At 38.5% G+C, this 24,633-nt stretch overlaps 1 protein-coding gene and 1 pseudogene across 7 annotated transcripts in view; both read left to right on the top strand.

Moving 5' to 3' along the window:
- NAV3 (neuron navigator 3) overlaps positions 1–2,791 on the top strand; it is a 611,692-nt gene extending 608,901 nt beyond the window's left edge. For all 7 annotated transcript variants that reach the window (XM_044228605.1, XM_044228606.1, XM_044228604.1 and 4 more), the window contains one exon: positions 90–2,791. In XM_044228605.1, coding sequence (XP_044084540.1) covers positions 90–209 — 120 coding nt within the window. In that variant the 3' untranslated portion in view covers positions 210–2,791. The remainder of the gene's footprint in view (positions 1–89) is intronic.
- Positions 2,792–12,614: 9,823 nt separating this feature from the next.
- Positions 12,615–24,633, top strand: part of LOC122890880 — a 62,889-nt pseudogene continuing 50,870 nt past the window's right edge.

The following is a 24,633-nucleotide window of genomic DNA, read 5'->3' as shown; positions in this document are numbered from 1 at the left end:
GTGCGTGTGGCTCCGGGCCGTGTGTGTTAATGGGGCTGGCTCGCTCACTGCATCACTGCCTACATCGATGTCTCTTTTTCTTTCTTCAGATGAATATGCTAATGAAACTCCAAGAAGCAGCCAATTACTCGGGCACACAAAGCTGTGACAGCGATAGCACCAGCCACCATGACGACATTTTAGATTCATCTCTTGAATCTACTCTCTAGGGGGTGAACGAAGTTAGGGGAAGAGAGGATGCTTTGGCTAAAGGTTTAACAAGGAAGGAAGGAAGGTATTTTCACGAAACCACTGCCAGTATGAAAGCACCCTGTCAAGGGCCCTGACCCAGAGTCGTGGTCTCCGAGGAGCAGAGCGAAGTCTGAACCGCCAAGATGCTCGATTGAAACGCAAGCTTAACTTTATTTTATTTCTAGGCAGTTGTTTTTTTGTTTTTTGTTTTTTGTTTTTTAATATCCGTGGAGTGGTGTCCGGCTCCATTACTCAACTGGAAAGGACCCTAAGGACAGGGCCACTGAATAGATTGCACATGGGGTAGCCAAACTGGACTTTCTGTTTTTTCCTCTTTAAAAGTTTACAATGCAGCCCCTTTCTTTGTCCCTTCCTTTCGTTTCCTCTGAGGGGGCCCGTCCTCCCCCGAGCGGGGCCCCTTCTTCTCCGTCCAGCCTCCCTCGTGCCACATGGTGCTGGTCACAGGGCTCCAGCGGCGTTTGTGCTGTGCGCTCACCCCCGTCCGAAACGAAGCCAAGAGGCCAGTCCTCCGTCAGCACAAGCGGAATCGCGCCACCGCCCGGCAGACGCGAGCACGGCAAGCTGGAGACGTGCCAATGTCATTCCTAACTGCCACGTTCACACGATGTGCTCCGCCAACTTTCTCGTGTATGAGTCACAGGTTTTATAAGGTTGTTTTTACCACAGGTTTTATAAGGTTGTTTTAAACCACCTGCCCACTCCCTTAACAAGAGTTTTATACCAATTATTAGTCAACACTGACAAAAGGCTTTCTTAGGGCTTTATTCGTTGGAGCCTTTTCAGTGAAAGAAGGAACATTTCCTATGGTGCTGTCTCACTGCCTTAAAACAGATTTCTATGACAGTTTAACAGTTGGTTTAAATCCTAAACCATTGGTAATCTTCACTGTCTTTTCATTTCTAACCAAGCAACACAAGTTAACACAGTAGCCTCACCTCTAGATATCTGTTTCAGTTTTGGGGGTCTGGGGGTTCCTTTTTTTTTTTTTTTTTTTCGGAAGAATTGGACAAGAGAAAAAAAAAATCAGTGTTTTTGCTTTGGGAATAGATCGTCTGTCCTCCAAAATGTTCCAGTTAACCCAGAAACCCTCTTTGACCGTCACTTCAAAGCAAAGACATGTGGCTTACCTCCATCCAGTTCTAGGCAAAAGAGTTGTAGAAGGAGGGAGAATGGGAATTCTTACCCAGCAGAGCTGGAAGCACTAGTTGCAAATGAGCACAACTATTTGGCTTTTCCTCCCCTACTCCTTTTCTTCTTCTTACTAATTCTCTTGGTTTTGAGCATGTTGTTTTGATTACTATCGTTGTACATGAGAAATTCAGCATTAAAGAACACTGAAGCAGTGACGTCACTGTGGAAGCAGAAGCGTTTATACTGTAAAAGAAGGTTAGATTTGCACAGTCTACTGGGTAGGTATTGTAAATAATCATTTAAAAAATCTTGCACAAATTGAAACAAACACACACACACACACACAAATGTACTTTAATCCTGTTGGTGTTAAGAGGTGTTTCACTTGCTGAGATTTCCTGTACATTGCAAACAAATACAGAATGCAAACCCTCAAAGCTGTTATTATCTGGTGTGTTTGTCCTGTATTTACAGTGGTTATGATGATGCAGGAGCTTTCAGTGCTAGAGTGAGCATGCTTCAAAACTGTCCATGAAGCCAATACATTTTTGGAAAAGTAAAAATGTCCGAAAGTGCACCTGTTGTGGCAGGCTTTAAAGAGCGTGCATGAAAACCAGTTGGGATCATGGGAGAAGTTACCACCACACACAAGAGGACGGGGTTTTGAGTTTTCCGAACCGAAGGGCCAGGCCATGCTGTAGACTTGTTCTAGGCGTGCGAAGATGGGTTGCTTTCGTGATGTGCCATTGGTGCTACTCTCTGTGACCACCCGTGGGTCAGTTGCTAGAGAACAACAACAACACGAGACCTCTGAGCCCTTTTCAGAGTGTCGCTAAGTCTATAGGTCCTACACGGTGCTATTGCCCCAAGGGAAAACTGAACTGAATTTATGCACATAGAATTGTCACCCTGACTTTGAAGCCTCAAACATGGATCAGAGCTGTCGTAAAACATCAGTATATGTAGCTGGATGAGTGACTAGTTGCCCTTGTATGATACGTGATCTAAAAGAAATTGCTAATCTTTCCCTGTCATTTTGAGAAACACAGTCCAAACATGATCATAAACACAAATTCCTGCAATACATCCCAGTAGGTTCACCTAGTTTACAACTTAAACTAGTTTGTGAAACATTTGTCTGTATACATTTTATATTTTGTACATTTTTGATGTAACATATCATGTAAATAGGCAGAAACAGTGAAATAAATCATCTGAAAAGTTTTGTAGTCTTTGTAAAGCCCCAATAATAAGTACTTGGTGTCAATGGACTTAACTGGATGATGTATTTTCTATTGGTTTATTGTTCCTCTAGCTTGTAAACCAGCTTGCATATATTTTTTTGCAAATGTGCACCCTGTATCTGTCTAAATTATTACTTTGCCATTAAAGTGGAATTATTTATTGACAACAAGGTGTGGTATCTATATATGGAGGAAAAACTGAATAATCGTGCACCAAAAGTGTCCAGCCTTAAAATGTTGCTTGTATTAATTTTTTTTTTAAGATTTCATTAATTTGACAGACAGATCACAAGTAGGCAGAGAGGCAGGAAGAAAGAGAGGGACGCAGGCTCCCCGCCAAGCAGAAAGCCCGACGTGGGGCACAATCCCAGGACCCTGAGACCATGACCTGAATCAAAGGCAGAGGCTTTAACCCACTGAGCCACCCAGGTGCCCGTTGTTTGTACTATTTATGTGCCATCAGTAGGGATGTGTGTAAATGTTTCTTTTATATACCTTAGAGAGAGGATCACATAGCTTTGAGTAAATAAATTAACTAAAGGCCCAAGATACACTTTTTAATGAAGTTATTCAGTGAATATTTTTAGAAAACTCTCACTAGTCTATCTAAATGCTTGATTATAAAATAAAAGTTAATGTAAAATAGAAAGTTGATATTAGTTAAATCAACTTATTAAGTGTTTCTTTGCATATATTTCACTAAATCCTCAACTAAACTTTTAGTTCTAAAAGATTATGTTAAAGCCAAATAATTTTTTTGGTGGTGCTTAACTTTTAATAGAGATTAGAAAAAGAAAACTCCCTTTAAAATTAGACTTTTAAAAGAAATATCTTGAGTTACAACCCCAGTAATAAGAATGTACATTTGGATGATACACGTAGGGTTTTGGTTTTTTAAAACAGGAAAACTTTTGATTAGGACAGTTGTGGAGGGGGAAGGCATTAGTTAAGTTGAGTCAATCATCCAAAATTGATGCGTTCGTTTCTTCATTCACAGTTTGGAAAATGAAGGAAATTTCCACCTTTCATCCTAACCAGGTAAGCACTGAATTAATACAAAACTTGAATACAGTTTTGGCACATGCACTATAAGAATCCCGCTGTCCTTCTTATGTGTGTGATGTTAGCCCGTTTACCCACATTCTGGATGCCTCTGTTTTATTATTGATTACTTATTACTGGATGCCTCAGTATTATTATTACTGATAATAATAGTACCACCCCTCTCACAGAGTACCATGATGATCAAGTAAGTTATTACATCCAAATGCCTGAACAGTGCCCTACATTTACAAAGCCCTCCATAGATGTAGCTGCTTTTACAACTATTAGTATAAACTAATAATTATAAAATATGTATTAGACTATTTTGAAACATTCTTGAGAACAATGTGTGAAGCATTTTAACTTACTAAAATTTTTTTTAAAGAATTTATCTTTTAATTCCCTCATTTAAAAAATGGAGTTTATAGTAAACGTATCTACCTATAGGGATGCTGGGGGATTAGGTTTGGATCTGTAAAGCATTTAAAACAATGCCTACTCAGGAAAATTTGAACAAATATTAGCTGCTGCAATGACACTGTCATTAAAATAAGTTAATTATATCCAGTAGTACAACACATATTTTCAGGATTCAGTTTGTAAATACATCCAAGGTAATACCTTAGTCTTGCTAAAAGTACATCTTTCATCCAGTTTTCTCATCTGTAAAATGGCATAATTATAGTATCTCTTCATAAGATTGTATTCAGGCACGGATAGAATGAATGGCCAAATGTATTATATTTGAATTTGGAGAAATTCAGGTGCTTTTATTTCAGCCTTTTGGATTTTCACATTTAAAAAACCCGTACATTTTTGTAAGAAATAAGGTACCTCAAAAACTGTTAATGCTATGCCTTTCATAAGCTAAGATGTTTTAAAAGAAGCTTCCATTGTGTTTTGGTTTTTTGGATGGCGGGAGGCACTAACATAAAATATTGCATTTCTGAATGCAATGTTATTTTTAATTTGTTGGAAGTGATCTGGAGAATGATATGGAGGATCTCCTCCTGAAGCATCCATTATCTCTTATTTATGCGGACACTCATCAATAAGAGAGCATATTCATAATTAAACATAGTACATTTTGAACTATAATCTTATTAGAGGAAAAAGGAAAGTTCTCAAGTTGTTTTCCATAAAATTGTAAAAAATAACAATAAACCTTTGTTACTGGAACTTTCAACAATTCACCTTCTATTCTAGAAGAGCACAGTATTGAGTTGAAGTTGATGAACAACTGAGTAAATAATTTTTTACATTCATTACATGTTAAAATGAAAACCCTGTCAATATCTTGGGTTATATTAATTGTGGTATACAATTAATTTACCTGATCCTCTTTACTTTTTCTGCTGCGACTGCTAGAAAATTTACATTAAATCTGTTGCTGTATTGGTGACCCACATGTTTATATTCCTATTGGATATCATATCCTAGAAAAACTGGTCACTATAAAATGTAAATATAATCACCCCCCTATCTTTTTTATATCTTGTGTTTATGAGTAAGATCCAAATATCAAAGAACAATTCCTTGCTTGATCTCTATTTTGCTTATCCCTTGGTTTTCTTTTTCACCACATCCAGTGCCCCCATTTTGGTTGCGTTCTGTATGATGTTAACCTAATTATACACCTAGAAGGAATTCTTGAGGCAATAACAACAACTTTCTAGACAATTTAGCTATGAGCACATGTCAGAGGTTTATTATAACCTTCCTGCGTGGGAAAAACCTCTAGTGGGCCAATTTAAAAGTTTCTCTCCTAGTAGAGGCATTTATAGACTATATAGATTAGACAAAAAATACTCAGTTTCAAGGTCTGCAGACTCGTGGCTGTCAGATGGATGTATGAGTGATTGGTCTCCCAAGACCAATATTGATCCCACAAATAATTAAACAATTATCAGAGTTCTAATTTATTCAAATAAGGAGATTACTAATTATATCAAAGCAATAAGGTTTTATCCCAGACCGGGATTAAAATAATATTTCTTTTACAGTAATTTACTTCCTTTTACCCCAAGGCCCTTATACATTCTCAAATGCTATTACCTTAGACAAGCCTTTCTGGTTCTTCAGACTAGGTCAAGAATCTGATTTATTGACTTTTCTAGAAATTATATATTATTATATTCTATAATAAGATAGATATTTTATATGCTTATCTTATGCCACTTAATTGTTCAATTTCAAGGCTTAGAATATAGTGATTCTCATTACATATAAATTGAATAAAAATGTTTCTGTATGTGGAGGTAGCAACAGAACATTAGCTTCTGTAAAGCAAAACGTATTAAATTCAAGAAGAACCACTTTTCAGGTGAGGAGCTTCCTGGGAAGCCAGATTAATTAGAAGCTATTTGGTGACCAAGGAAGGAAGTAGATAACCCAAGGCTTTGTGTAATCCGGTAAAGACAAAATACTGCCTCACACTTAGAATTTGTTTTCCCTTTAGATGTAATGTACTACATACTTTCTACCAAGTTTTCTTTTTCTTTCTGCTTTTCAAGTCCTTTGAAGATTACTTGGTTATATATAGTGCAATTTAAATGTGTGGGGTTTTTGAGGAACGGATGAAACAGTTGGAAATGTAGCACTAGAGCCTTGAAGACAAGTGGAGGCTGAAAAGATCAAAATAGGAATCCTTAGTATAGAAATGAGAAGTGAAGTTGTGAATTTCATTTTGGGATGTTTTCCCACTGGAAAGATCTTGACCAAGTGAAGAAGATAGAGACTAAAATTTGAGAGATGTGGGGGACATCTTTATAATTCATCTGGCCTTTATTTTTCAATTTGTATAATACATATCTTTGCCCATTAATGTGACATTTATAAAGGAGGGGTATAAGGGAAGAAAGAAAAAAAACACACATTGAATTCAGAGTCAGAAATCTTGACTCTCATCATGTTTTGTGATTTTTCCAGGAATAATCAACTAACCCATCATTTACATTCATCTAGATTTTTATACCCTAAAGATGGTAACTTTAGGGTATAAAAGACTTTAGGGTATATAAGATAACTAAAGGCACCCAGTGTAGCCGCAGTCATTCTAGACATTGCGATGCAAAAGATGTGTGTTTCTCAGTTCTCAGAAACCATATTCTCAGGGGATAGTAGAAAATTTAGAAGTCCTGTCAGAACCCATCTGTGAACACGTCAATGCTTGTATTTTCGATAGTTGCGTCTGATTTGGTTTGGTCTTAATCCAGCGTGCCGATGTGAGGCAGCGAGTATAAGCTTGTTTGAGAAGGTAGTGTCAAAGGTGGAGAAGCGGGACCAAACTCTCTGTACATTGCTAGAGTGGAGTGGAGAGATCATTTGCAGAACATCAGCACCTCTTAGAAGGTGGGCTGCCTAGTTCCAAGGCAAATGGCTGTCCTGGTATACAGCTTCCATCCCCTAGTCTAGCCCTCCCATGGGTTACCACTGTTATGGGCACTGGGCAGGCTCTTCAGCAGGTTACTAGTAGGGCTAGAAGCTCTGAAGTTCTGATAATGATGGAGAAATGCTGCCCAGAAACCTGGTATTGGTTGAACTTTCGAGGCCAAAAGCAAGCACAAAGAATAGCCAGACTCAGGCTCATGGTGACTAAAGGTAAATCCTCCAGTCTGGTCACTACATAGAAATTAGAGGAGGGCCTTTTCCAGCACCAGTGATTTCTCAATGGACTATGTTCATGCTTCATAATCTAGGCTATTGCAGAACATATGGTGGAAATAAGAGAGCCACATACACAATCTAAAAATGTTTAGTAGCCATATTAACAAAAGGAGGAACAGGTGAAATTGATTATAATAATGTACTTTATTATCCCATCATACAGAAATATTATCATTCCAATATATAATCAGGTTAAAATGCTTTTTAATAAGATTTTTAATAAAATTTTGTATTTTCTTTTATTTTTTGAACTAAATCTTTAAAATCCAGCATGTATTTTACTCTTTTAGCACATGTCAATTTGGACACAGCCTTTATTGGAAGAACTTGATCTGTCCTCAGAATTCAAAAAATGGTTAGGGGGCACCTAGGTGGCTCAGTCAGTTGAGTGTCCAGATCTTGATTTCAGGTCAGGGCATGGTCTCATCGGGGAGTCTGCTTGTCTCCCCGACACCAAGGCACCTGTGCACACATGTGTGTGTGCGCACTCTCAAATAAATAAATAAATCTTTTTAAAAAAATCAAATAGTTAAAAAAATAGATTCACACAGTAAGTTGTTCCAAACATAGTTAGCATAAATTGAATATGAGTTTTAAGTTTAAATTTTGGATAATTACCCTTAAGTTAAAAATTTGAATTCCAGTTTGCTCTATCATCCCAGGACGAAGGATACCTACTCATCCTCCATTTGGATAAAGAAGGAACTTAGCTCAAATTGTCCTTTTGCCTGACAGGAAATGATTCTCTTCTCTAGATTAAAAAAAAAAAAAAAATGAAGAAGAACAAGAAAAAGAAGAAAAATGTAACCATTCAAAAGACATTTGAAATAGCAGTATTACTCCCAACACAAGATCAGAATTTCACTGCAAAACTATTGATAATATTAACATACATAAATACGAAGAGAAAATGGTTTAAGATATTGGAGACAGTGTAATACAGCAATCTCTACCAATACACTAAAAATAGATTTGCATATTCAGTGAGAGAGAAGCAGCAGATTAAAGTGGTGTTTTTCATGATCTGCATAAAACGTCCCTGGGGCGATTCACTTCTCTTGCCCACATTTGCTGTTCACCAAATGACATTGTGATTGTTAATCTGGTTTCCTAGAAACCCTGAAAACTGCATGGGTATTTCTCAAATATAATTTTTTTTTCCTTTCTTTTACTTACATATTAAAGCTTAGTGATTATTTATTTCCAAGACCTGAAACACCATTATTTCCTTAACTACCTTTTTTTAAAGTGCTGCTATTAGAAATTTAGTTCATCTGCAGAAGCCCCAGTGCTGACTATAAAGAACATAGTAGTCCTCTTGCCAGAGTAGCACAGTAATTAGCATATATATATATATATATATATATACACTGTGCTCTTTAGCCATTTGCTTTTTTCAGTTTGAACCAAGCATTTTACTAACAAGATTGAGAAAAAGATGTCTGTCATACTGGTGGCACACTCAGAAATTTGAAATTATTAATAGTCCCACCACACATTAGGGTTTAAGTGAAAAGAATTAATTACCCTATCAAAGAAATTATAATTGATGCTAATGTTATACGAATCACCGGCCTGAAAATAAAATGTCATTAGCATAAAACAACAGTGGAGAGCAAAGTTTCTGGGTGACCAGCTGGTGTGGTGGCGACATGAGGTTGACTCCCGCCTTGCTCCTGTAGGACACCATGGATTTGCAGTCTGCTCTGGAAATTTCCTCCTTGCGGAATGAATTGCAAAAGATATGCAGGACCTTCAGAGAACTAGAAAATAAATTATGGGCAAACAGATGAAAACATTTTTTCTAGCCAAGCAAATATTGATACTGCTAGAACCCAACCTACAGTTACTGTGTGACCATTAATTTCAAAGAAAGGTCAAGTTGCAGATTTTAACACCAATAAGGTAAAAGTGGAAAAGGAGTTTGAACATACCATAGAAAAATGCTGCAAGCAAGTTTACATTGTTACCTCTCATTGACAAATCAACCCCAGGGTTAATTTGGAGAGAAAAAAAACAACAACAACAGATTTTTGTGGCCGAAGAATTATAGCTTCTGGCATATTGTGATGTGTTAATAATATCATAGAATATCTCTACAAAGTAGTCTATAACCAATTTTTAGAAAGTAGCAAAAAAATCTCTTATATAACTTTATATAGAAAACATAGGACCTAAATTGAAGAAAAAGAAGAATCCCAGCGTAAACACTACTGTTCAATCAAAGGATAACAAGTTAGCTAAATGCATGTCTTCTTTAAGATGCCTGGGACACTAACTGGAAAATTCCAAAAGAAACAACAAGGATACTGTGATAGTTACATTTTAGGTAAGTTTCAGCATTCCCAAACTGATAACTAAGAATCACCTGTGGTCCCTAACATTTAGACATTTGTTTTATTTCATGAATATCCATTACCTTATGACTCTACCGAGTAAACAAATGGCTGCTTTTAAAGACACAATAAGTGCTAATGAAAGGGAAATTTTTCTCCTCTCCCCACATTTTGGTCTTGGGCCTAGGGAATAGAAATGTCACCTAGGAGGAATTGTGGAAGGAAAGGACACTCTCTCTCTCCATCTCCACCCCCAGGGTGAGGGCCGGGGTGCAGGGGAGGAGGGAGCTGAGCTAGAGCCCGAACAAGTTGCATTTGTAAAAATCTCCTGCAAAGATTATTAGCCAGGTTACCCTCAAAAGTTCTCCAGAGCCCCAGCCTGCTCTCAAAAGCCCTACAGTTTAGTGGAATTTGCCCAGACCAAGAGGAACTTAAGTGAATGGGAAGATACGCACCCGGTAACACTCATCTGCCCAAGAGGACAGAATGGTCTCTTAAATCCACTTGTGTGCAAATCCAGCTTACCAGCTTGTATGCAGTAAGCATCCCTGGGCAGGGTCTCTGCAAGCAGTTGGAGCCAATACGGGGGGGGGGGGGGGGGGGGGGGAGAGCGGAAGTTCCCCAGCTTTTTCCCCTGCAACTGAGGAAGTCCAACTGTCTTCAAATTGATATTTGTGTGCATGGTCGTGGGGGGCAGTGGCGGGACACATACCAAGAAATCTTGGTAACATGTTTAACAGAACCCCACACATGCTCACTTCTATCTATAACAGGAAGATTAAAGAAGGAAGAAAAAGGAGATCCTTGCAGCTAGCTAGCTGCAGGCATGTCTTTTCAGTCATCTTTGTTCTCAGAGTTTTATCCACAACACAGTGTCTTGAACACACCAGTTGTTCAGTTAACTATGCTGAATAGATAAGGAGAGTCTTCGAAGGGCTGCCAGAGAAGGTACTTGCTGATTAATCATTTTTATATTTAAGAAACAGTTCAGCCAAAGAATGTTGTTATCTATGCAATGAGAAAAAGTTTATTCCCAGAGCCACTCGGAATACTCTTCTAAAATTTATTTACCCAAATAAAAACTACCTCTCATGGAATTTCTGAACGTGCCCCCATCCACTACATGGTATTCAAGCTGGAGAACTTTTAGGGATGCCAACAGTCACCATCTATTTTACATCCTCGATCAAGAAATACATGAAGCAGATTTGTGTAGGCCAACAATAGTTTTAAAGAAACAATTATCCCCAATGCATTTTTAGGAAAAAATGTTAACAAAATTCCCTGTCTTCTTGATTTACCTCAATGAACCAACCTTGCGAACAGAGCAAATATCCACAAAGCCAAAAACCTGTCTCTAGTAATGCATTTACACATGATCATCTTATGCTTTTACCCATTATCCAAAATGTGGCCATTTTTTATTTGCATTTCAAATCACAGTTGAACTTTTAAGATGCCCGTAAGTAAGAACCGTAAGAAGCACAGTGTATAGTTTGTTCCATCAGAAGATGGAGGAATGCTAGACCGCCTTCTGTCTAAACCGACTCACCTCACCTGAGCTATACCAGAGCTTGTGAACCAATGCTTCTTTGAGGCATACTGATTGACTACTAACAGTTTCTTAAATAGTTTTAATTTCTTACAATATTACTTTTCTGTCACTGGCTAACAAATAACCACATAGATAGCAACCTAAAACAACAGCCGTTATTATCTCAGAGTCTGTTTGCTGGTCATAAATCAGCTGGGTCGGTTAGGCTCTCTGCTCAGCGTCTTAGAAGACCAAAATGGAAGTGTTGGCTAGAATGAGTTCCCACTTGGAACCTCTGGGGAAGAACTCGTTTCCAAGCTTATCTAGGTCATTGGCAGAATTCAGTTCCTTGGGGTTGTGGGACCAACGTCCCCATTTTCTTGCTGGCTGTCAGCCTGGGCTCAGCCTCTATAGGCTTCTCAGTCCTTGAGTGTGGCCTTGCATAGCTCCAAACCCAGCAAAAGCTTGTGGTGTCCATGCACTTTCTCCTTTTGATAGTCTGTGATTATAGTAGGCTTACCTAGACAATCAGCCTTTTGCCACGTAATGTAACAGGGGAGTAATAGTATCTCATTCCTATAACAGAGCCCATTCACATTCTAAGGGAAAAGGATTCCACATGGAAGTGAATCATGAGGAGTCACTGTTAGAATTATGCCTACTACACTTATCAACATTTAAACATCAGGGTATTCCATATAGATATTCAGAAATCTGGTTCCTCTTAAAATCAGAGCAACATTGGGCCACGTGCCACTACTACAACAATTGGTGAGACTTGATAAATGACAATATCTTTCAGAAGGTCACTCTTCAATGGACTGCACCAGACCCTACTGGTGTATATCTACCCAGGTTCACTCTGTACGTATTTCAGTTTTCCACAGTTGCACTGCCCAATAAATAACACTCAACACAACCTTTCTGACGGAGTACATATTCACACCTTTCAAACCTAAATTTATCCAGGAAACTAATCATCTCAATGATATCTGCACTTTAAAGATAATGAGACAATCTCAGGCTACACATGAACGTTCCTTTTGCCTCTCAAGACTGATTCTTGTAATAACATTTCAATAACTTAGTAATTCTGAGCATGTACTGTCTTTTGGGCTGATAAGTGAATAATATGGCACAAATTAAATGCTACCACTGAGTTAGCCCATGCAAAAGACACAAATGTACTTTCAGTGGACAAATGGATTCCTGTGTAATCATGCCAGCAGCAGAAAATAGAATCTGTCATAAAACATAAATTATCCAGGAGTCAGACCATGTTCACACAGCTCGGCACTAAATTTCATTTTCCCTGTTCTTCAGCTGAGAGTCTAAATAAACACTTACAAAACAGTCTGAAAGATTACATTGTTTGTCAAAGTTGGATTCCTTAGCCTCAGAATTCAGATGTACGACACGGTGGCAGTTGGGAGTCCTGCCGCTTCTCATGTGCTGGTTTCTCTGTGTTTACACCCCATTCAACAGGATTTTCCAGGTTCAGAAAGCATGAAGGTGCAGACAGAGGTGGTGGAGAGCCGGTTGGCCACGTACTTGGGGGCTGTAGGAGGGAAGGCGGGAGTTGATGAAGGTTAAAGTAATGGGATTAGCTAAGGGTTGTTGTGGGCCAGCAGCTTGTAGAGGCTCTACTTAACAGGATAAGAGGTCTAGAAGTTTTTTCTGTTGTGAACAGGGATGTCATTTAGAGTAGCAGAAGAGTACAGCATAGCTGTACTCTTAGAAGCATAGCTCTTAGGGATGCCTGGGTGGCTAGTAAGTTAGGCATCTGCCTTTAGCTCAGGTCAGGGTCCCAGGGTCCTGGGATCAGTGTCCCATACTGGGCTCCTTGCTCATTGGGGAGCCTGCTTCTCCCTCTGTCTGCCGCTTCCCTGCTTGTGCATCCTCTCTCTCTCTGACAAATAAATAAATAAAGTCTTAAAAAAAGAAAAAAGAAGAAGAAAAAGCATAGCCTTTTGGAGCCAGATTTTGTGGATTCAGATCCCATTTCTGTCACTGAAGTGCTATAGGACTTATGACTTGGGACACTCTATTTTTATATTTATATGAAACATTAATGAAAGTATTAATATTATATAAACATAATTAATGCTATTATTATTAATTAATAATAATATTTCATATAGTTGTTCAGCTAAGCTATTCCCAAATTCCTGATTCATGGAAACTCTGGGAGCAAATAAATGCTTGTTGTCTAAAGTTACTAAATTGCATGGGTACTTTGTTATACAAAGAGGCGTTTTAATAATATTTTGTAAAGCCAACATTTGACAGGTATTCGGGAAAAGAAAGTACAGCTGCTGGCTATTAAGGCAGCTGGCAGCCACATATGGCTATTTAAATTTAAATTGGTTAAAATTAAATAAAATTTAATATTCAATTTGCCAATCCCATTAGTTACATTTTAAGTAACTCTACAGCCACATGTGGTCAGTGGCTGTTGTACAGATAGCGCAGATGGAAAATTCTTACTATCTCAGAAGTTTCTATTGGATAGACAGTGTTGCTTTGGAGTAATGAGACTCAAATTGGGACCTTCAAAGGCTTAGGAAAACATGGATATATTTTGTTATTTTTATGGAGATTTAAATACTTGAGATGTTTGGGATAATGATTATTTTTTAAAGAAATTAACACATTCTAAATCATTTGAGCAACTATTTTAAAACCAAATACTGCTAATCAATTTCTGTGCTTCATTTAAATCCTTGAATTTGGATATTTATAATGGAGCTCCAAGCGTGCTGTTCCAAAGGGTAAGAACTATTGATGAAAGAAGGAAGTCAAAGTTATTTTGTAACAAGGGGTGCATGAGATGTCTGTAACATCAACCTGTCATGTCACACATGCTATCTGAATTAAGGTCAGTCATGGGAAAACTGGTTCATCATCTTAACACATTGAGCTTTCCATAGATTACTTTAAGCAAAACAGCATTCTCTTCACATGATCTTTAATATTTTGACTATTAGTGATTGTATAATTTTGTTTATTTGTAACTGTCTTTGATCTTATAAATGGATAGTGGTTATAAATACAAATATAGGGTTATTCTTATTTATGATTATGTCATTTTATAAAAGAATTTTATGATCATACTGGAATTCCATGATATTTTCCTCACTTAAAAGTGGTGCCTAGGTAATTCAGATTTGAGGGACAAAAATCCTAGAACTGTTTCATTCATCTCCATTTGCAATTCCTCATTTCTGCGTATCTCAGTTTAAATTCTTAAGCAAAAGATCCTGATGGGCTTAGCTAGAATCATGTAGCCTCCCTTGCCCAGTGGGCTCTGATCAAGATGGCAGGTTCACAGTAGTAAAATGTTTCTCTCCAGCCAACTCATATTAATTGGGGTTCTTTACAAAGAAGAAAAGCTGGAGAGGTAGCCCCATGTTGCCATCTACAGCTTTATTATCCATTAGAGATGAGGATCCTGCCTAACAAAGAAGTCTAGCTTTTCTTTCAGTTAGCTAGCTGAGGACTTCAAAGAATGCCTAACCCCATGACTCTCCAAGAAGGATTTCCAATCCCCTCCTCCACCTCCCCACCGTAGCAAGCCCTGAGGGGAGGGATGTTTAAATGGAGAACCTCTCCTTGCACTTCACAGCATATCCAGTAGGTGTTCCTGTCTGTGCTTTCCCTAATGCATCTGAGCACAAGGGTTTCCTTGATGATGCATTTCATTTTCTGTAAGACATCTAACAACTTGTGGAGAACAGGTTTTTTAAGAGAGAAAGGCTTTTGATGAATGCAGTAGAATTATATTAAGTAATCGGCACACCTTTTGTTATGTTGATTGTGTCCTGGTTTTTATTGAACTAATGAAAAATAGAAAGGTCTGAATTTCTCCCTCAGCTATGCACACACTATTCTCTCCCTGACAGCTCACAGAGCTAGGTCAGCCCGTGCCCGGTACAACAGATTGGCCTTGGGGCATGCTGTTTTCTCCAGGGTCCTCTTTTTCTACTTCATGGAATGGCCTTGAGAAATGCCTCCCCTTGTTATTGATGGGGATTTCACTGTTCCTGCTTCCTCTTTCCTTTTCTCCTCCCTCAAATCCGTTTGCAGAAGTCTTCTTTCATCTCCTTCCACTCTGCCTTGTTACCTCCCCACATTCCCACATTTTTGCATTCTGTTTAGTTTCTTTCTTTAATGACACTTAAACCCAAAGCTATTTTTCACTTAGCTTCTGAGAAGTCTCTCCAGGTTTTTCTTCTTGAATGTGTTGCAATTAGCTTTTTTATTAAGTGCCACTGATTTTCCATTGATGGCATCCATTTACATGGTAATGCTATCTTTGTGATGCATTTGCTCAGAGAAACAAGACCAGCCTTCATAAGTCTGAGTAGAGGAAGTTCCCATGTTTTCACTAAATTATTTGCTGATGCTCACGGAATATATTAGATTTCCTTGAAATGTATTATGTAACCCATAGGGACTGTTTGATAACTGGGTAAATCACATATGTGACAGTGGACATTTAGTTATATAAAATGCATTTGCATCACAGCCACTGTCCAGTTCCTACCTGTTCTGTAACTTAAGCCAAATATACCTGAATCTTTGGGGGCTCCAGTAAGTAATGAAATCTCTTTACAGAGTAGCTCTCGTATTTCAGGGTTTTGTTGTTGCTGTTGTTGTATTTTGTATGTGTGTGTCAATACAACTAGAACAGAAATACTCCGTGAGTCAGTTTTACTCAGCGTAATGCCTTCTACCTGTATAATAATTTAAAACAGTAAAGGTAGATGGCAGTTCTCTATTTGTGTCATGCTTATTTCTAGTAAAAGGTGTCTCATATCCTTAAAACACTGTCAAAAACCAAACTCAGCACACTGAGTAAAACAAAGGCAGAAGGTGAATTTATTGCAAGGGTTTCACCCTACAATCCCGGAAACCCAAGGCTACAGGAATAGTGAGTTCTGAGTTGCTTATAGATGAAGGAATTTTTACAAGCAAACGTGGAAGTTGTTTGGCTTTTTCAGCTGACTGGTTGCCTCGTGGTCTTCTTCCTTGCTTGGGTCAGGATAGGCGAGTCAGGGAAACAAGGAAAGTCCAGAGCTGGCATCAACAGACCGGGCCTGTGGGGTTCAGTAGGTACCCTCCGCTGATTTCTAAAAAGAGCTGTGAATTCTGGCATCTTACGTTAGGTAAGGCTAAATTTTTTAAATTTTCTTTCACGTGCCTGCAATTGCCTCCTCCATTTTTTTTCCCAGTGTAAATGACTCCATGTTAGGTGGGTTTGACAACATTAAAAATTAAAAATTTCACTCATGTGTAGAATTGGGACACTGGGTAAAGGAGGACTTATTGAAATTTGATATTGTTAAAAAACAAAAATTCAACGGAGTAAATTTTAAAGATTTTGTTGGCTTCATTCAGTGATTCATGAATCGGGTACCATCCCGTCTAGCAGACAGGAAGAAGCTTCAAGGAACTGTGCAAAATGAAAGACTTTTAGGCAGAAAGGAGTGGGCGCAAGGAAGCTAAACTAGACAAAGAAGCAGGTTGCCTATTGTAAGGTCACTTTCCAGCAGGGGATCACAGGGGCCTGTGAGGCGGATTACCTAACTAGTGCTGATCAGGTGATTTGGATGTGACTGGTTCACGCTTCCATTTCTGGGAAAGCTGAAAGTGATTAAGTCTTGATTTGGAGATATGAGGCATAAAGGACTCCATTTTTGGCCCGGTGTCTTCTTTTTAACAATATGTTTTCTAAAATAAATATAATTAAAAATAAATAATATTTTTCTTGACATTTTAGAATACAGAAGATTTATCTTAAAAGGCCATTAACTTTTGATTACTGGTATCTTTAAAAAAAAAAACTATTCAAAGTTTATACAGATAAGGTACTGGGTGGCTCTGTCAGAGCATTTGTCTCTTTTTTTTTTTTAAAGATTTTATTTATTTATTTGACAGAGAGAGATCACAAGCAGGCAGAGAGGCAGGCAGAGAGAGAGGAGGAAGCAGGCTCCCTGCTGAGCAGAGAGCCCGATGCGGGCCTCGATCCCAGGACCCTGAGATCATGACCTGAGCCCAAGGCAGCGGCTTAACCCACTGAGCCACCCAGGCGCCCAGAGCATTTGTCTCTTGGTGTCTGCTCAGGTTATGATCTCAGGTCCTGGGTTTGAGCAGTTATCAAGCTGTTATCAAGCTCCACGCTCAGTGCCTAATTATCTTAAGATTCTTTCCCCCTCCCTCTCCTTCCCTCTCTCATCCTCCTCCTCTCTCTCTTTCCCTGAAATAAATAAAATCTTCTAAAGAAGTCTGTACAGATAATTTCCCCAGAGTCAATATTCAGAATCCATTTATTGAGCGTTTAGTGGCATTCACGTCTGCTATCATGCTTTTCAAAATAACCCCTGAAAGATTGGAATTATTTGTATTTTATTAGTTAATGTGAGTTTCTAGAATACCTTTTGGCAATTAATATACTTTTACAGTTTGCAGTTAAATTTTCAATTTCTTGCCACATTTTCCTTAAGTTTTTAAGTTGTTTTTCCCAAATTTTATCATGTCATTTATAAATCTAAATATTGCATTTGGGAAAGACCAGGCACCTTAACTCTTTTACTTATTCTTTAATTAATATTGATTAGCTCAAGTCTAATGATTTAAACTCTTTTAAACACTCAATTCCTTGAGCAACTTAATTAAATCTCCTTAAGTATTTTAACAGAATTTGTAAGTTTAGTATCTTCAATTTGTTGTAAGCACTGACCTGAAAAATAGCATTTGAGAATGTCAGAAATGATCTACCTGCTGTGTGCCTGAATTCGAAACTTATTTGTTTATATTTCAGTTGACTAATTTAACAAACACATAATGCTTACTTTACTCTCTCAGGCTGCCCTGCCAAGTTGGCTTTATTGTCAACAGATCTCTATTCTCAAGGTTACTGCATAAACAATTCACTCCTCACCCCCCGGAGGGGAAGGATGAGACAGGGCTTCTATAGATGAGAAAGTGAAACCAAGGGTCAGATGTTCCCTAACTCACCCATACAACACACGCACACATGTGCGCGTGCACGTGCACACACACACACACCCAGGCATACACACACCCAGGCACACACACTCAAAACCTCCAGTTATGTATTCTTGGTCCTTTGGGGGCTTAACCATTAAAACTATGCCTAAACAAAGCTCTGTCTCCACCAACGGGCAACATCAGCCTGTGATCTGTCAAATTGCTTCTGTGGAGCTCTAGAGGCAAGGAAGACTTTATTCAAGACTATTAGTATAAGAGTCGAGGTTATTGCAATAAGAGAGAGAGAATGAACTAAATTTCACTGCAACAAAAGGTGGGAGAGTTTTAAGCACTGAAGTGAGCTAGAATGAAAGGAGTGGAAGGCCATGGATGTCTGTGTGATTAACCCGTCTGAGTTTGCTAATTAGTGCTTATCATTAAATTAGGCTCCAGTCCTCCCTCAGGGATGGGGAGACTGGGACTGAATTCATTCATTCATTCATTCATTCCTTTCTCTCTTCTTTCTTTCTTTCTCTCTGACTACATTTCAAAAAAAGTGGCTTATGGGTCTGAGAAGGGCATTCCTGGGTTGTAGAAAATTTGTGTTCCAAATGGTCAGAGAAAGAATAAAGTAAATGCTCTAAGAAAAGGGATGTCGGGGAGGGGGGGTGGGGAAGGAAAGAAAAAGGATGTCAGGAGCCTATACTTAGGAAGAAGGTGGTCTAAAATTTAGTTAAGCTGAGGGGTCAGACTTCAGGTGGGTGGTATTGGATTTGCATCCGGAAGGCTCAGAAATGGATAAAAAACAGGAGCCGAATAAATCAAATCTGAGTCACTCTGTATCCAAGGAGAAGGAATGAGGAAAAGGCAGCTGTTCTCTTGTCCAGGCTAATATTTGAAAGTACCCAAGAGCTCTTTGTACAACAGATCACCTTAGATCTGTTCTGTTCTTTCATGTGCTTAAAGTTTAACTACATCCTTCTATTTCTTCCTCCCATTTCTGAAATGCTACTTCATCCTCTTTTAGGAGGTACTTAGAGAAGTAAAAACAACAAAAATGTATATGGATACTTATTATTCTGATATATATAGTGAGTATTATAAAAGGCAGAATGTTGTTTCTTGATTGTAATGTAAATACAAATTAAGTTACTAAGTTCTATGTCCCGAGGAGGAAAAAAACAATTCACATTAAGGAAAATTCATGCCTGGAGAGTTTAATTCTTTTTTGAAAGAAAAAAAAAAAAAGAAAAGTAGTCAGTCTTCGTGATATACCAAGCTTTTGTGCCAACTTGCAATTTAATTTTTCAGTTCTTTTACAGCAGCTAACCCTACCAAGGGCAGAGTTACTGGTTTTGATTTCATGAAAGCAGTGGGTATCATGCAGAAGTGAGAAGAGGTGGACTCTATTCATAAGGGAGGAAATTAAATTTTTAAATTCTGATTGATTCTGGAATCCACTTTTTGGTGATAAGTTGATAAGATACTTTAACTGAAGAAAAACTGAATTAAATAAAGTGCAAATATAAGTATGCTAATTGAAAAAAGTTAGTAAGTGTTAGAAAAACCAATTCATTTTGTAAGTGTGCTGATAAAGAAGGCACTGCAAGGGGATTTATGGAAATGCAATGAATTAAAGCATTTATCTCGCAAGCTTGATAAACAGCAGTAGACACTTTAGAGGGGGAAAATAATTAGTTCCTCAGTTCCCGTGTGTACCCAAATCATTGTTACAATGATATTTGTTTATTATCTCAAAATGACTTTTTATTTCAATGCAACATAGAAACCTATAATCATGTCACTTTTTTCGTAATAATTTTTGTTTATATTTCATGGAGGTGGATTCCCACGTTTAATAATGTTGTTGGCCCTTTTGTGTCTCTCTCCTTGAGAAGACACAGTAACACTGACAGTCAGCTTATTGTAGGCAAGATCTTTTCAGGAGCAACCACTCAACTTCTTGGCCTCTCTACTACATTGTCTAAATTGCGATTTTAAGTTTATGATTTAATTTTTTGGAATAGAAATAGGCCTTGTCGCTTCCTTTCTTAAAATTTCCAGTGTCCCCCCCCCCCCATTATCTGGCATCAAGTTCCCATAAGGCATTTTATAGTCAGCTCCTGTGAACTAATTCAAATTCATCCCACACTAATCACCTGCACCTTGAACTTTGCATTTCAGTCAAATAAACTCATGTCCTCTGATGTGGAAGTGTTGGGGTTCAAGAGAAAATGGTCCAGAAAGAATTCTGAGACATCTTTGGTGCAAAAAGGTGGTTTTATTGAAGCATGGGGACGGGCCTGGTGGGCAGAAAGAGCTGCCCTGGGGTGGAGACTGGTGACTGATTCTATGCTTTCAAGTTGGGAGGGTTTTAGGGATAGCGTAAGTCACTAAGGAATTTTGGAAGCAAGGTTTCCAGGACCCCGAGGGGACTAGCTATTGTTAGAAAAAGGTCATTTATTACTCTTCCATAAAATTGTAGTCATGAGACCTTTCAAATGTGTATCAGTGGACCATATGCTTGGAGGATAATTGCTAACCTATATCTTGGCGGGTAGTGATGAAGGAAGTTTCCAAAGGAATTTCTATATGTTTAAACTAGACTCACAGGATCCTAGGCGGTCGAGATATTATTAAGCTAATATTTCCTTTTGCTCTTAGCAAAGTGTCAACATCAAGACAACTGATTAGATCACTTTACCTGTTTCAAGGACTTGTCAGTGGATTGTAGGCAGAAAAGAAACTTATCTTTTTCTTTGGACTTTGCTTCCCACATCATCCCCTTATATTTGTTTCCTTTCCTATTGGTGCACTGCTTCTCCAGAGAATTCAGACTATGACAACTCCAAAGATTTTGGCATGTGAGGATGAAACGACAGTGTTACTGTTAATTGCAATGGCAACAGGTGCAGGAGGTGTTGGTGGGTAGATGCAGAGGCTCGAGTTTGACAGGTTGACTTTGAGATGTGTATTTGACATCCTCACAGAGATGCCCGGTGAGAGGTTGCAGATATAAATCTGGAGTTCTGCAAAGTATTCCCATGTGGATATTGTGAAATCAGGTCCTCTATAGTCACCAGGACGCCATGGAACCAATTCGGAACATTAAAACTAAAATAACATAAAGATATTCTGTTTTACTTATGTGGGCATTTTAAACTTCTGAACAATGCTCAATTCCATATTTCTTCTTGATCTTCTAAAAAAAGTGATTTTCTTCCATATCTTCAAATGTATATATGAATGCTTTCCAACTGTCTGCTGACTGCTCTGTTTCAAACAGCCTTTTAAAGTTTGTTTATTTGTGAGTTCAAGGCCCTCCCTCTTCTGTGGATCACAAAGGAAGCCCCCCTGTGTTTCAGTGTGGGAGGCAGACAGTTAACAGGAGATCTTGAAAGAAAGTTAACAGGAGATGCATGAAAGAAAACCTATAAAATTCTTGTCGTGTAGGTGCCAGCTTCTCGATAACACAACATTCGAGGCTTAGATCCCAACTGGTGAGCTGTCACAGGGTAGGTGGTATGGGAAGTCATGGCACTGGGTGAGATCACGTAGGGAGCAAGCAAGATAGAGAAGAGAGGAGTCCAAGCACAGTGCTGGGGCACTCCCACATTTAGAGTTCAGGAGAGGCAAATATACTTCCTAAGAGGATATAGAAAGGTAAGAAGAATACCAGGTAGATACCAAGAGAAGAAAGTATTTTCAAGAAAACATAATCAAGGGGCACCTGGGTGGCTCAGTGGGTTAAAGCCTCTGCCTTCAGCTCAGGTCATGATCCCGGGGTCCTGGAATCGAGCTCCACATTGGGCTCTCTACTCAGCAGGGAGCCTGCTTCCTCCTCTCTCTCTGCCTGCCTCTCCGCCTACTTGTGATCTCTGTCAAATAAATAAACAAACAAAAAAAAAAAGATTTAAGAAAAAACATAATCAATGGTATTCAATACCGCTGACATTTCTTCTTGCACATCTCAGTGGGAACTCATACTCATCCTCAGCCATCCTTAATTTGGCATGAAAGGTGCCAGAATATGCTCCCTAAAAAATGCCCTTTTGACATTTGGATTATTCTGAGTTAAAGGCAACTGAGAACAGAGACAGAAAAAGCTCTTCACCTTCCCCTGTCTAAAAATAGAGTCTAAGTTTCCCCTTTGTAAAGAAATTTTCCATTTGTAAAGAAATCTCAGGAAGGGAGAAATCTCAGGAAATATCAGGAAGGGAGCTATTTCTGAAGAGAACTTTTATTACCTGAGAGATGTATACTGTAGTTTGCAACTCTTACTTACTACCCATTTCCCCCTTTCCCTTTCCCATAAGTTTCTTTCCTTTCCTTTTGTTTAGCCTAGATGGTATATAAACCTCCTTCATCTGGCTGCCTCCTTGAGGCACATGTTTCTTTGTGAAGTTTTGTGCATATTTACATAATTAAGCCTATATTTTCTCTTGTTAATCTGTCTTTCAGCAGTGGGACTCATGGGCCCCAGCCATTGAGCACAGGAGGATTGAGGGAAAGATTTTCCTCCCCTTTGTCAGTATCGCCATATTTCTGTGAAGGGAAGTATGAGCAGAGCCTTACTCAAGACAATAACCTAGGAATTGTTCCTACTTCTTTTTATCTTTGATTCCTATTCATTACTGAGCTTTGCTGATTTTTATCCTTTAGATTTCTGTGAATCCACTATTTCTATTTCCATTTAGGCTACTGTAATAACCTCTGCTCTACCAGTAGCCGCTCAGATCGGTTCTCCACATGATTCTTTTGAAATACAAATCTAATCTCCATAACCCCCGCAGTAACTCTTCAGGAGCTTCTGTGGCACTTTAAAAGTTAAGACACAACTTTTCAACACGGACTACCTCCAGCTTCATCTCATCACACTTCATTCTTTGTTCACTCAGCTCCCATCACCCCCGCCTTGTTCGAGTTCTTCCCGCTCACGCTTTTCTTACTGTGTCTTCGCACATGCGGATCCCTGTGCTCAGAAGACTTCTTACATCTCCTTACCTTATTAATTTGTTTTCATTATTCATATCTCAAGACACATCTAACTACTTCAGTTAGTCTTTCTGGAGTTCCCCAGCCAGTTCAAAGTTCCCCATTTTGTGACTCTTTTTGCACCATAACCGTCACCTACATTAGCAGTGTCATAACACTTTACCTAAGCTCAATAAAGACGGGCTGCAACCTCCTATTTGCTCTCCATTTTTCTGACTGGTGCATAGTAGGCACTCATTGATGAGTAAAGACTGAATGCTTTCATCCAGGATGAAACTCTTCTTTTCTGCCACCAGACCTTTAGCTCCTGGAGGGGAAATCACTGTGTTCACCATACTGAATTCTGCATGTTCAGCAGGACACCAGTAAAAATAGGCTATGGTTTGCCGCAGTGATAAATATCCCCAAACGATAGAAGCTTAATGCAACAAAAGTTTGTTTCTCTCTTCTTTAGTGAATGGTGCTAATAACTACAACATACTTAGTGAATAGCACAATGAATATAACCCATGTTCTAGCATATACATGGACTAGAGACAAGGAGAGGAGTTGACTAGTAATTCATAGAAAAATCAGAAGGGAATTAATTATTTAGATTATAATCTAAGAATGACTGTCACGAATTTGTTTCTCCAAAACGTAATCACTTACAACCATGTCCAAGAGACAACACATCGATGTGGGCAAGTGCCCAGGAGTATAAAACCAGCACTTGGAAAGTTTTAGCTTTCAAGGAACAGCTACAATCCAAGGAAAGAACTTTAGGAGTTACTCTAGACTTCCAGACAGCCCTAGATTACATGTTGACAGCAATGTGAGTTATGTCGAGTAAAAATAAATAACGGTCCTTGTTCTTCTTGCTCCTCTGCCCCTCACCACAGAATGAAGGGTTATTAGAGAAAACAGGACATTAAACACAGGAACCAACCCAATATTTTCACTTGACTAGATTCATCAAACCAAAATGATTTTTACCAAATAAGATTTGTGTTTGTTTTGTTTTGTTCTGAAATATTTGCAGGCAATCAAAACTTCTCAGTGGAGATGGCATATCCCTAAGTGTTAAGAGCAGGAGGAAATGGGCAGCATAGCCTTCATTTTAAAAGACCACAAGAATACTGGGGAAGATGGTTCTTTGAAGATAAATTGTAGACAAAGCAGAATGCTATGATGAGCACAAGAAAGGTAAAGAATTAGTGCCATGGGAAGAAAACAATTAAATTACAAGAGATTAAATTAATGGTTGTTTTGTCTATACCATCATTTCTTTTTATTGGTCTAAGCTAAAAAAACTTTACATTTTGTATAAAAGCACATCCTTTATTCAGATCAATGTTGTTGTTTAAATCAAAGAAGATTCATACAAATATTATAGCCCTTACATGATACCATATTTGCTTGTTTATCTGTTTTCCTACCAAAGTATGAAACTCTAATG

This window comes from Neovison vison, chromosome 12 (assembly GCF_020171115.1).
Source record: "Neovison vison isolate M4711 chromosome 12, ASM_NN_V1, whole genome shotgun sequence".
Classification (NCBI taxonomy): Eukaryota; Metazoa; Chordata; class Mammalia; order Carnivora; family Mustelidae; genus Neogale; species Neogale vison.
Note: the sequence above shows the minus strand (reverse complement) of the source record. Positions and strands in the feature narration are given on the sequence as shown.